This window comes from Chrysochloris asiatica, unplaced genomic scaffold (genome assembly GCF_000296735.1).
Source record: "Chrysochloris asiatica unplaced genomic scaffold, ChrAsi1.0 scaffold00318, whole genome shotgun sequence".
In the NCBI taxonomy this organism is placed as follows: domain Eukaryota; kingdom Metazoa; phylum Chordata; class Mammalia; order Afrosoricida; family Chrysochloridae; genus Chrysochloris; species Chrysochloris asiatica.
The window spans coordinates 1,923,411-1,938,210 of NW_006408836.1; the positions used below are offsets into that span (position 1 = coordinate 1,923,411).

Here is a 14,800-nt window from a genome sequence, read left to right on the forward strand (position 1 = left end):
CCTGGCTTCCAAAGAGCATTTTGGATGTACTTCTTCCAACACAGATCTGATTGTTATTTTGGCAGTCCCTGGTACTTTAAATATTCTCCTCCAACACCACAACTGAAATGCATAAATTCTTCTACAGTCTTCCTTTTTCACTGTCCAACTTTCACATTCATATAAGGTTATTGAAAATACCATGGCTTAAGTCAGGAAAATACCATGGTTTAAGTCAGGTACACATTAGTCCTCAGAAAAATATCTTTGCACTTAACACTTTAAAGAGGTATTATATAGCAGATTTGCTTAATGCAGTACATGTTTTAATTTCTTGACTGATACTTCCGTGAGTGTTGATGGTTGATCTGAGGAAAATGAAGTCTTTGCTTCATTTTTTTATGCTTTCAGTCTTTTATCCATTTATCTAGGTGTGATTTATTGGTCCAGTGGTGAGGATTTTTGTCTCCTTTACATTGAGACTGTACAGAAGGCTATGGTCTCTGACCTTCATCAGTAAGTATTTCAAGTCCTCTTCGCTTTCAACATGTAAGGTTGTGTCATCTGTATATCACAGGTTGTTAATAAGTCTTCCTCCAATCCTGATGCCATGTTTTTCTTCATATAATCCAGCTACTCAGATTTTGTGCTCAACATACAGATTGAATAAATATGGTGAAAGACTACAACCCTGGCACACACCTTTCCTAAGTTTAAACTATTCATTGTTCCCTTGTGTTCAAACAACTGCCTCTTGGTCTATGTAAAAGAACCTCATGAGCACAATTAAGTGTTCTGGAATACTCATTCTCCACAACATTTTCCATAGCTTGTCATGATCCACATAATAGAAAACGTTTTTGTAGTCAGTAAAGCACAGGTAAACATCTTTCTTGTATTCTCTGCTTTCAGCCAAGATCCATCTGATGTCAGCAATGATATCCCTTGTTATATGTCCTCATCTGAATTCGACTTGAACTCTCACAGTTCTCTGTCAGTGTACATTTGCATCCATTTTGGGATTCTCTTTAGCAAATTTTATTTGTCTGAAATATTAATGATATTGTCTGACAACCTCTGCATTCTGTTGGGTCACTTCTCTTGGAATGGGCACAAAAATGGATCTCTTCCAGTTAGTGGGCCAGTTAGTTGTCTTCTAAATTTCTTGGCTTCATCAGTTTGTTGAAAGATTTCAATTTGTATGCCATCAATTCCTGGCGCCTTGTTCTTTCCCAGTGCTTTACACTTATCAAAGAGCATGGTTTGGTAGTCTAATATTGGTTATAATAGTGACTACTTGTACCCCTTGCATTAAAACAATTACAATTGGCATGCATAGAGATGTTGTTAGGTGCTGTCGAGTTGGTACTGACTCATAGCAACCTTATGCACAGCAGAATGAAATATTGCCCGATCCTGGGCCAACTTCACTACTGTTGCTATGCTTGAGTCCATCGATGCTGCCACTTGGCCAATCCATCTTGTTGGGGGTCTTCTTCTTTTTCTCTGACCCTCCACCTTACCAAACATGATATGCTTCTCTAGAGACTGGTCCCTCCTGACAATATGTCTGAAGTATGAGAGATGAAGTATATGCATAGAAATATTTTGGTCATAATTGATTTCCTCTATAAAGAGTCTTGGCGTCCTGTTGTGGTGCTGTGGGCTAATGTGTCAGACTGGAAAGTCGTTTGAATTGCAAGGTTGGTTGTTCAAGCTTACCAGGTTCTCCTTGGAAACTCTATACAGGTTTGCTGTGGGTCGGAATCCACTTGACGGCACTTAACAACAACATACAGAGTCCTGGATTGGCATTGTAGGGTAAACACTGGACTGCTAACCACAAGGTCAGCAGTTTAAACTAGGCAGCTCCTCCTTGGAAATACAGTCACTATGAGTTGGAACTGACTTGATGGCACTTAATAGCAACTACAGATCCCTGAGTGATCTGTCTGATAATGTGATAACATGGATTCAATGATCACTTACACACTAACATTCTGATCTCTAGGCTATAAAGGCACATATCTCTTTAGGATATTATCTCTCATCCCGACTTTTGGAAGCATTTTTATTTTGGATGTTAAAACTAAGTTCATCTTTATATGAAAACTTCTTTTCTGAATATTTTACCAGCATAACCAGTCACTCCATTACACCACTATCTCTTGGGCCTTCTTTACTTACTTATCTTTTACCAACTCTCTCCATTTAGTTTCATGCTTTCATTTTCCTGTATCTACTTCTGTGAACAATATTTTGAATTCAAGCTGGATTTAGAAGAGGTAGAATGAGGGATATCATTGCTGATGTGAGATAGATCTTGGCTGAAACCAGAGAAGACCAGAACGATGTTTTCCTGTGTTTCATTGAAATTGCAAAGGTCAATCATAAAAAATTATAGATAACATTTTGAAGAATGGAAATTCTAGAATACTTAATTTTGTACATGCAAAACCTGTTTATAATTGAAGAGACAGTTTTAATAGAACAACTACTGTCTGGTTTATAGTCAGGAAAAGTATTCACCAGGGTTGTATATTTTCACCATACTTATTCATTTTGTATCATGAGCAAGTAAGACAAGAAGCTGGACTCTGTGAAGAAGAGTGAAGCATCAGGATTGAAGGAGGACTTATTAAAAACCTATGATATGCATATGACACAACTTTTTTTGCTGAAAGGAAGAGGGCTTAAGTACTTACTAGAAGATCAACATCCTTTAGTAAGGATTGCATATTAATGTACAGAGAACAAAACAAAAACTCCTCACAACAGGACCAATAAATGCCATGAGAAACTGAGAAAAGATTGTAGTCAAAGATTTCATTTTACTTGGCTCTACAATCATTGTCCATGGTAGCAGCTGTCAAGAAATCAAACAACGTATTGTATTGGATAAATCTGGTGTAAAACACCTGTTTAGAATATTAAAAAGCAAAGATGTCACTTTGAGGACTAAGGTGTGCCTGATCTAAGACATTTTATTTTCAATCACCTTATGTGAGAGGACTTCAAAAGTCATGGAAAAATGAAATTAAAAGATAAAAATAAAAATAATAACTTTATTTTTTCAATGTAAGTTCCATCAATGTCAAGACATTGTTGTTTTAAGTGGTGATACCATTGATTTGGTCCATCCCTAAAGAGCTGAGGGTTTGGGGAATTTAATGTTAATGCAATCTTTTTACCATTATTAACTAAAGAAAAATGAGTGCCCTCTAAAGATTTTTTAAGATTGTTAAGTGTCGTTGAATTGGTTGAGACTCACAGTGACCCAGTATAGGGTTTCCGAAGAACAGCTGGTGAGTTTGAACCACTGACCTTGCAGTTCAAACCAATCTTGTGGTCTTACAGCACCACACCAGGACTCCTTTTCAAGATTAGGAAATAAAAAGAAGTCAGAAGGAGCCAAATCAGTACTGTGAGGTAGATGCCTAATGATTTCCTATCAAAAAACCCACAAGATTGCCTTTGTTTGAAGAGAGGAATAGCAGGAACACTGTCATGAAGGCAAAGGACTCTGGTGTAGCTTTCCTAGGCTTTTTTTTTTTTTTTTGTGTGTGTGTGTGCTACGTTCTCATAACAAGCAAGTGTTAATGTTCTTTGGCCATTCAGAAAGTCAATAAGCAAATGCCTGGAGTACCCTCCAAAACTGTTGTCCTGACCTTTGCTCTTGATTGACTAACCTTTTTTTTTTTTTCAAAGTTTTGATTGTAAATTATGTGGGTTTATATGGGAGAACATCAGTTTTACATTCATCCTATTATATTTCGTTTCATTGCAATGATTATAATTCCCTCCATGCATCATCAAATAACCAAAGGGTACACTCCACAGGCCTGTTCCCCGGCTGTTGATTGACTAGCTTTTATTTTGACAGGTCCATTTCCACCTCTTGGTAGTGATTGCTTTGATCATGCTTGGTCTTCAGGATCGTACTGGAAAAGCCATGTTTCATCTCCTGTTACAGTTCTTCTAAGAAATGCCTTAGGATCTAGATCCCAGTTGTCTAAAATTTCCATTGAAAACTTGGCTTGTGTAAGTTGTGAACAAGGATATTTCCTCAAAACTTGAAGTGGATGGCCTGCCACTGTAGCCTTCACATTCAACATCAGCTTATCCCTTCTTAAAATGAGTTATTCATTTGTAGACTGCAAATTTCTTTTGGGCATTGTCCTCATAAACTTTTTGTAAAGCATCAGTGACTTCACCATTTTTTCACCCAAGCTTCACCATAAATTTGCTGTTTATTCTTGCTTCAATTTTAGTTGCTCTAATAGGGGCTTTTTTCAAACTGATGTCTTAGCCTTCTTAGTGCCTCAAACTGGAATGCCCAGATTTCGGGGTCCCGAAAGACCACCAAGGAGCCGATGCAAATACACAAGGGTTGTTTATTCAAGTTTGAGCTCAGACTCCATCCACATCCGATGCAGCGGATTCAGGATGAAGCCCCGAACTCCCAGTTAGCAGGGCTTTTATTGAGGTTTCAAGCAAGCTCTGGGATTTCCAGCTTTACAATTCTTGGATTGGTTAACATTTGGCAAAGTATGAGGTGTTACAATCTAATTGGTCAGTACTGGTGGTCTGAGTTGCTGGGCTAGGATAAGGGAAAACATCTGGCATCTGGCCTTGAGTTGCTGGCTACGCTTATCTACTTTTTGCTGTTTGCTAGGGGTGAAGAGCTATTCTCATGCAACACGAGCTGACTTGGCACATTCTATGGTTTTTCCTGGGCAGGAGGACGTGCTTAGGCCTATGTACAAAATGGAGTCTTTTCTCTTTGGTCTCACATAACTAGATCCCATTCAGACATATTGTAACAAATTAGTTTATTTTGGTGCAACAAAATTTTTATATCCATGCATAGTTTTTCCATAATATATATTTTCTATGAACTTTTGGAAGATCCCTCATGTGCATGTGAAAACTGGACAATACATAAGGAAGACAAGTAGAATTGAATGCCTTTGAATTCTGGTGTTGGTGGATGATCTTAAATATACTATGAACTATCAGAAGAATGACCAAATCTGTCTTAGAAGAAGAATAGATAGAACTTCTGCTCCTTAGAAGCAAGGATGGCAAGACTTCATCTCACTCATGATGTTATCAGAAGGGACCAGTCCCTGAGAAAGATATCATAGGGAGTCAGCAAAAAAGAGGAATGTTTTTAAGGAGATGGATTGAAACACTGGCTGCAACCTGGGCTCAAACCTTTTGAGGATGGTGCAGGACTGGGCAGTGTTTTGTTGGAATCAACTTGACCACATCTAACAACAACACCCCTGTGTTAATGCTTCTATTTAATAGATGCTCAGTAAATATTCGGGGAGAAAGATGAAGCTTTCTGCCCTAGCAAAGATTTAAAGCCACAGAAACCCTATACAGGGTTGCTATGAGTCAGAGCTGACACGACTGCACTTAACAACACCAACAACGGTAAATAGTGTATGAGATAATGTTTACTGGTGGTGTCCTCTCCTGAATCTGGTTTGGATTTCTGGCAGCTCCCTGTCAATATACTACTACAACTATTTTTGAATGATTAAGTAGCTGTCTTCCAAATTTCTTGGCATAGATGAGGAAAAGTGTTTCTAGTGCTGGATCCATTTGTTGAAATAGTGTCCATCAATTCCTGAATCCTTGACTTTTTCTAATGCCTTCATCTTGGACTTTTCCCTCCTTACTACCAGTTTTTGATCAGATCCTGTATCCTGAAGGCTTTGAGCCTTTTTTTTTTTTCTTTCACTAAAGTAAGCCACTAGCTGCTCCTTGGAAACCCTATACAGGGTCACTATGAGTTAGAACTGACTTGATGGCACTTAACAACAACAACAACATGGCAATCTGTGTATATCCATCAAAGCACATCTACATTATCTGTTTTATGTAATTCTAATATCAATCTTGCCATGTAAATGTTCCTAATATATAGATGAAGAAACTGATAACCAGAGAGGTTAAGTCTCTGTGTCTAAAATAATGTAACTAGGAGGTGTTGTTGTTAAGTGCCATCAAGTCGATTTCAACACATAGTGACCCTATATAGGGTTTCCACGGAGCAGCTGGTGAGTTTGAACCACCGACCTTGCAGTTCAAATAGCTTTGCACAACTAGGAGGAGGTGGTGGTGGTGGTGGTTATGTGCCGTGGAGTCGGTTGTGACTCATAGCGACCCTGTATAGGGTTTCCGAAGCTGTAAATCTTTATGAGAGCAGAAAGCCTCATCTTTCTCCCGTGGAACAGCTGATAGTTTCAAACTGCTGACCTTAAGGTTCGAAGCCCAGTTCATAACCCCTATGCCACAGTAGTATAATAAAAATTTTGCACTTAGGTAATATGATTGTGAATACTGCAGAAGCTGATTTCTTTAAGCCCAACCCATCTAGAAGGCTGGTGAGAAACTATATTGGTAGCTCAGCATTCTGGGGTGAGAGACAGCTGAACGCAATGCCATTGGCCCAGTGCCCTTCCTAATTTCCCAGAGGGTTTTAGATAGTAGGTTTAGCAGCCTTAGAGAGCAAGAGTGAGAGAAGGGTTTTTTTTTTCCCTGTCAACCTTTTTGCTGAAATTAAATTTCTGGTCTAAGAAAAATACTTGTTGACAATTTATCTGAGATTGACATCACTTAGAAATCAGTTTGAATTTTTCTTTATTTGTGGCAACGTCATGTTTTAAATGTGATAGCTTATCTACCTTCTACTGCTTTCTGTTGCACGAAGTAGAAAGAAAATGATATGTTTAAGTAGTATTGACTATCATGAATTTGGTATTCCCAAAGCAATTTGTGTTTACTGTAAGGTTAAAATGTGATAGACTACATTGCATCTCAATGTAAAGAAAACAAAAATCCTCACTACTGGACCAACATTCTTATCATTGGAGAAAAGATTGAAGTTGTCAAGGACTTCATGCCTTTTAGATCAACTATCAACACTCATGGAATCAGCAGCCAAGAAATCAAAGGACGTATTGCCTTAGGCAAATCTGCTGCACAAGACATTTTTAAAGTGTTTAAGATCAAAGATGTCAGCTTGAGGACTAAGGTGCACCTGATCCAAGCCATGGTATTTTCAATAACCTCATATGCATGCGAAAGCTGGACCGTGAATAAAGAAGACTGTAGAAGAATTGATGCTTTTGAGTTGTGTTGGAGGAGAATATTGAAAGTGCCATGGGCTGCCAAAAGAACCAACAGATCTATATGCAGAAGTGCAGCCAAGATGGCCAAACTTCCTCTCTCATACTTGGGGTATATTGTCAGGAGAGACCAGTTGCTGGAGAAGGATATCATGTTTGGTAAGGTAGAGTGTCAGAGAAATAGAGATGGATTGGAAAAGTGGAATCAAGTGTGGCAACAATTGTGAGGTTGGCCCAGAGCCAGGCAGTGTTTCGTTCTGTTGTGCTTAGGGTTGCTATGAGTCGGTACTGACTTAATGGCACTAACAACACCACCACCACAGGTAGTGCTAGCTTGCACTTTTCCCCCCCTCTTAAACCTGAGAAATGGAGCTCTGGTAGTGTAGTGGTTATGAATCTGGGTGTGTACCGCAAGGTCAGCAGTTCAAAACTACCAGCTGTTCCGCGGGAGAAAGACGAGGCATTCGCTGCCATAAAGATTTATAGCCCCGGAAACCCTGTACAGGGTCGCTATGAGTTGGAATCAACTCCACGGCACATAACAACAACAACAAATCTGAGAAGCACATCAAACAATGGAAAGATTAAGTAAAATCATGCCTTCTGTCAAGGAAATTGAAACCCACTTCCTATTATCAAATGACTATATTAATTATGGTATTCTGTCTATTTTTCTCATCTAACTCTTTAATGGGGGCTCTGAGTGATAATATTATCATCAGATGTTTATATCAGACTCCCAGATCTGTATCTCTCCAGCTGCCTATGGGGCATCTATTTGAATATATCTTTAGTTATGCAAACCCTGGCTAAGTCTTAACTCATTATCTGCTATTTCCCCCACAACCTACTTCCTGTTCTATTACATCTATTATCTGGTTCCGGTATCCTACAAATCACTTCCTTATATGCAGTTCTGAATTTTTTCATATTTTTCTCTGTACCACCAGTTAGTTGCTATTCCTGGCATTTTTCCATCCACAATATATTTCAAATCTTTCTTTAAAATTTTTTTGCTACTACTCTTGTATTATTTAGCCTGAGCAGCTGTACTAGCCTTTATACTAATCTCCTTTTTCTTCTTTTCTTTACAATCGTGACTGACAAAGTAGTCTCCCTGACACCTAGTTAAGATGTTATTACTGTTCTCTGTTAACTATAATAATAGGGCCAAATTCCTTGGGCTTCTGCTTTAATGACTTACTCTTTACCAACTCTATCCTTTAGCCTGTTGTTTTTGTTAGGTGCCATAGAGTCGGTACTGACTCATAGAGATCCTATGTACAACAGAATGAAACACTGCTTGGTCCTGAGCCACCCTTGTAATCGCTGCTACATTTGAGCCCATTGATGCTGCCACTTTGTCAGTCTGTCTTGCTGGGGGTCTTCCTTTTTTCCCCCCAATACTCCATTTTACCAAACATGATATCCTTCTCTAGGACTGGTCCCTCCTGACAATATGTCCAAAGTATGAGAGACAAAGTCTGGCCATCCTGACTTCCAAGGAGCACTCTGGCTATACTTCTTCCAAAACAGATTGGTTTGTTATTTTGGCAGTCCATAGCACTCTCAGTATTCTCTTCCAACACCATAACTCAAAAGCATCAATTCCTCTATGGTCTTCCTTATTCACTGTCTAACTTTCACATGCATATGAGGTTATTGAAAATACCATGGCTTGGGTCAGGCGCACTTTATTCCTCAAACTGACAACTTTGGTCTTGAACACTTTAAATAGGTCTTGTACAACAGATTTGCCTAATACAAAATGCCCTCTGATTTCTTGACTGCTGCCTCCATGAGTGATGATGCTGGACCAAGCAAACTGAAGTATTTGACAACTTCAAGCTTTTCTCCATTATATGGATGTTGTTTATTTGTCCAGTAGTGAGGATTTTAGTTTTCTTTACTTTGAGGAACAACCCATAACTAAGACTTTGATCTCCATAAGTAAGTATTTTAAGCCCTCTTTGTTTTCAGCAAACAAGGTTGTACCATCTGCATATTGCAGGTTGTTAAGGAGTCATCCTCTAATTCCGATGCCATGCTTTTCTTCATATTATCCAACCTCTCAGATTATTTGCTCAGTATACAGATCGAATAGTATGATGAAAGAAAACAACCCTAGTGCATACCATTCCTAATTTTAAACCATTCTGTGTTCCATTGTTCTGTTCGAACAGCTTCCTCTTGGTCTATGTACTAGTTCCTTATGAGCACAATTAAGTGCTCCAGAATACTCATACTTCGCAAGGTTGTCCATAGCTTGTCATGAGCCACATAGTCCAAACCCTTTGCATAGTCAATAAAACACAGGTAAATATCTTTTTGATATTCTCTGCTTTCAGCCAAGGTCCATCTGATATCAGGAATCATATCCCTCATTCCATGTTCTCATCTGAATTCAGCTTGAACTTCTGTCAATGTACTATTGCAGCCATTTTCTATTATCTTTAGCAAAATTTTACGTGCATGTGATATTAATGATATTGCCCACTGATTTCCTATTTCATTTGGTCACTTCTCTTTGGAATGGGTACTGATATGGATCTCCTCCAATCAGTTGGCCAGGTAGCAGTCTTCCAAATTTCCTGACATAGATGAGTGATTTCCTCCAGTGCTGCATCAGTTTGTTGAAAGATTTCTGTTTGTATTCCATGAACTCCAGGAGCCTTGTCCTTTGCCAATGCCTCAGTGTACCTTGAAGTTCTTTCAGAACCATTGACTCTTGATCATATGCTACCTCTTTTTTTTTTTTTTGGAATAAATTATATTGAGTCTGTTTATTAACTGTGTCCTGAAGAAGACTAGAATCAATTTGCAGATAAGGACAGTATTTTGTGCTACTTTTGGACTTCACTAAACCTAGCACAGTGTTAAGAACATTTTAGGGTTCAAAAAATGTATGCTGGTTATACAACTATTACAATTATAAATAGGTATTATATAAGTACATCTTTCTGATATTCTCTGCTTTCAGCCAAGATCCATCAGACATCAGCAGTGATATCCCTCGTTCCACGTCCTCTTCTGAATCCGCCTTGAACCTCTGGAATTTCTCTTTCAATGTTTGCTTGCAGCTGTTTCTGTATTACCTTTAGTGAAACTTTACTTGTACGGGATATCAAAGAGATTGTCGGATGATTTCCTCATTCCATTGGGTCTATTTGGAATGGGCACAAATACGGATGTCTTTTAATCAGTTGGCCAGATAGTTGTCGTCCAAAGTTCTTGGCACAGATGAATGAGTGCCTCCAGTGCCACCTCACTTTCTTGAAAGATTGCAATTTTTATTCCATTAATTCCTGGTGCCTTGTTCTTTGCCAATTCCTTCAATGCACCTTGGACTTCTTCCTTCAGTATCATTGGCTGTTGATCATATGCTACTTCTTGAAACAGTTGTACATCAACCATTTCCTTTTGGTACAGTGACTCTTTGTATTCCTTCCATCTTCTTTTCATGCTTTCTGCATCATTCAATAATTTGCCTAGAGACTCCTTCAATAATGAACGTCAAGGCTTGAAGTTTTCCTTCAGTTTCCCCAGCTTGAGAAATGCTGAATGTGTTCCTCTCTTTTGGTTTTCTGACTCCAGATTGTTGTACATTTTATTATAATTTGTCTTCTTGAGCTGACCTTTTAAAATTTTCTGTTCAGCTTTTGTACCTCTTCATTTCTTCCATTTGCTTTAGCATCTCTACACTGGAGAGCAAGTTTCAGTGTCTCTTCTGACATCCATTTTGATCTTAACTTCTCTTGTCTTCTCAATGACTTTTTGCTTTCTCATGTATGATGTTCTTGATGTCATCCCACAACTCTTCTGGTCTTCGGTCTTCAGTGTTTAATGCACCAAATCTGTTCTTCAGTTGATCTCTAAATTCATGTGGGAGATATTCAAGGTCATATTTTGGCTCTTGTGGCCTTGTTTTCATTTTCTTCAGTTTCAGTTTGAATTTGCATTTGAGTAATTGATGGTCTGTTCCACAGTCTGCCCCTGGCCTTGTTTTCACTGATGATATGGAGCTTTTCTATCATCCCTTTCCGCAGATGTAGTCAATTTGATTTCTATCTATTGCATCTGGTTAGGTCCATGTAGGAAGTAGAAATTTCTCACATCCCCTTTGGTGATCCTTTTGGATTTATTTACAGATAATTTTGAATCTGTTGTGAAGGTCCTTACACTTAATTCACCTTACATTTATCTTTTGTTTAGAAACTACTTTTCAGCTAGCCTGCTTTTTTATTTCTATGTGTTTTTTAAAATTTATTTTAAAATGTGCTATATTGTTGTTGTTAAGTGCTGCTGTGTCGATTCTGACCATCACGGCACTGTGTAGGGTTTCCAAGGAGCAGCTGGAGCCTGAACCACCGACCTTGTAGTTCAAACGACTTTGCAGTCTGACACATTAGCCCACAGTGCCACCCAGGACCATAGAGCATGAAATCTAAAGGCTTTTTGCTTACAAATAACTCCATTCATGTTGTTCCTTGGTTTAAATGTTCAGATGTCAATTTTTCTAACTGCCAGAGGCAGCAACAATATATCGAAATTGGGTTTGGGGACACTTCTCTTTCAGGAATATTCCTAGACATATCCTTTAATGCATCTGCGGTCCTGGTGTGGTGCTGTGGGTTAATGTGCCAGACTACAAAGCCTTTTGATCTGGTTGGCGGCTCAAACTCACCAGCTGCTCCTTGGAAACCCTATACAGGGTCACTATGGTTCAGAACCGACTCTGCGGCACTTAACAACAACAACAACAACAACAATCCTTTAATAGTCTCCTAGTTGTGATGTCATTTCCCAAGAGCCTTAGAGACTAAGCTTTCCTATCTGTAGTAGTCCCCTCCTTGGTTTCCGTAGGCCCAGCATGCATGTGTGATGTATAGCTGCTGTCGTCAGTCATGGCTGTGGAGGAGACGTTTTTTTTCCTCTGAACTTTTAAAACACCACTATGTGGAGATAGAACTTTGGAGACTCATCATGGTGTCTATGATTTCCCTCACTCGGGTGATCTGTGTTTGTGTTTGTCTTGTGTTCACTCTTGTTTAAGACTTAATAAATAATCTGTATAATTTTTACATCGTTAAACATAGGATCTCTTTTTCCCTTATATCAGATGTATTAGGTATTTGTTTTTCTTCTAAAACTATTGTTATGTAATGACATAAATGTTGTTGTTGTTAACTGCTGTTGAGTGGTTTTGGTCCTGTATAGTGTGTAGAGTGACTGGTGTGTTTGATCTGCTGACCTTGAGTTTAGCAGTCCAGTGCTTATCCTGCTGTGCCAAAACAGGACTCCAAATAATATAAATAGGAATCTTACAATAAAATAGATTGTTTAGAAAAAGTAGACATTAAAGAGAATGGTCTGAATTGATTTTTACCCTCTTTAGAGCTCCTGATTGCTTCAGTTGTAGACTTCTATGCAAATTTAATTGGAAAAGTTATTTGCAATAGTAACAATTATTCAGGTTAATTCATAGGCTCCATATTATTTTAAATTAGTTAACACAATCTTCTTTTCCCTTTAAAATGTTTAAATCAAAATTTTAGAGAACGAGTTTAATAAAATTGTGAACACTTAAAAACTAACATTTACAACTAAATGAAGTAGTATAGCTTATATATGGCCCAAGAACGTAGAGACCTGATTTCTAATATTAACCCAAATGGCACAAGATTAGGGCTAAAACACATGTTGTATAATTGTGTAATAATATATTTTAATCCATTTGATTAAATAGATTTGATCCATTTGATCCAACTATCATCTTTTTGTTTTTTGTTCCACACTATCTTCTGATTTTTTTACCTTTATTTCCCAATTCTTTATAGTTGGACAAATATATTATCAAATAATTAGTTGATGTTTTGCTTTTTCATCATTACTTTTTTAAATAAGAATATTGGGATATAAATTGAAACCAGTTATTAATTACTGTTGTAAAATACATATGAAGAAGCCCTGGTGGTGAGGTCATTAAAGTATTTCTAGTCAGAAGATGGGAGCTGTTCAATGGGAGAAGGATGTGGCATTCTACTCCCATAAATATTTATTGCTGTTGATGTTGTTCAGTGCCATCAAGTTGGGTCCAACCCATTGTGACCCTGTCTAGGGTTTCCGAGGAGTGGCTGGTGATCTTGAACCACCAACCTTGAGGATCAAACCGACTTTGCAGTCTAGCACATTAAGCCATAGTGCCTCACCAGGACTCTTCCATTAAGATTATAGTCTTAGAAACTCTATGGAGCTGTTCCACTTTGTGTTGTAGAGTCTGTATGGCTCAAGGACAATGAGTTCTTTGAAGTTCAATCATTTAGTTGTTAGAGTACATCCTTTAAAGTTATTATGTGAAATATAGACAATTTATTTGAAGACTAGTAGTGTGTATTTGTTTCACATTTCTCTTATGGATGTCTCTTCTAAGTTATAATATATGGATAAGAAAAGTGAATTAGTTTAATGATAAAGACTTAGTGCTTAGATGTGGTAATCAATGAATTTATTTCCTGGGAAAAAAGGTATTTCTTGATTAGTATTTTTAGTTAATAGGATAATAGGATTCTTATTTATAAAACTTAATTTATACTGAATTTTTCAGGAATGTATCTTTTGCTAATCACATAATATCAGTACTAGAATTTATATAAATTTGTCAATTTGTGTTTTTTTTTTTTTTAAATATTATTTTTGCTGACTTAAAATTATATCATACTTTCCTTTCCAGAGTATGAAAGGGAAAAGCAAAAGTAGTCATGACTTGCTTAAGGATGATCCACATCTCAGTTCTGTCCCAGCTGTTGAAAGGTTAGTGTGTGCTGATGTGATTCGGGATTATTTTTTGGCTTAGATAATTTTTATAGCTACCTTATGGGTAAACATTTCTATATTAATCAGATTTTTACAACCTAAGCAAAAAGGGAAGGGATATTGATAATGGAGGTGGTGCAGTTCCTAGTCTACCATTTCTTTGTCAGTTTGTCATGCTGTGGTTGCTTGTGTATTGCTGTGATGCTGGAGGCTATGCCACCAATATTTTAAATACTAGCAGGGTAACCTATGGTGAACAGGTGTCAGTTGAATTCCCAGACTCAGACAAACTGAGAAGATGGAGGGGAGGACTACTTCTGAATATTGTTATTGTTGTTAGGTACCATCGAGTCGGTACTGACTCATAGTGACCTTATGCATAGCAGAACAAAACACTGCCCGATCCTGGGCCAACCTCATCTGAATATTTACTCTGATTGAAAAATAACAGACAAACATTGTCAGATATAGTGCTGTAAGATGAGCCCCTCAGATTGGAAGACACTCAAACTGCAACTAGAGAAGAGCTGCCTTGGCAGAGTTGACTATGATGGTATGACTTGAATGGATTAAAGATTTCAGAACCTAAATTTGCTTGATGAGACATAACTCAAAATGAAGAGAAACAGATATAAACATTGATTAATAATCAAGGAAATTGAATGTAGGAAGTATAAATCAAGGAAAATTGAAAGTTGTCAAAAATGAAATAGAACACATAAAAATCGACATCCTATGTATTACTGTGTAAATTCAAACTGAAGCTGAAGAAAATGAAAAAAAATCCACAAGAGCCAAAATGTGACCACATGAATTTAGAGATCATCTAAAGAACAGATTTGATATATTAAACACTAAAGATCGAA

At 37.7% G+C, this 14,800-nt stretch overlaps 1 protein-coding gene across 1 annotated transcript in view; it reads left to right on the top strand.

Annotated features, from left to right (window-relative positions):
• Positions 1-14,800, top strand: part of LOC102815309 (peptidyl-prolyl cis-trans isomerase CWC27 homolog) — a 381,669-nt gene that overhangs the window by 23,813 nt on the left and 343,056 nt on the right. Inside the window, exon 8 of the mRNA XM_006875295.1 lies at positions 13,852-13,931. Within this exon, the coding sequence (XP_006875357.1) occupies positions 13,852-13,931 (80 nt within the window). The remainder of the gene's footprint in view (positions 1-13,851; positions 13,932-14,800) is intronic.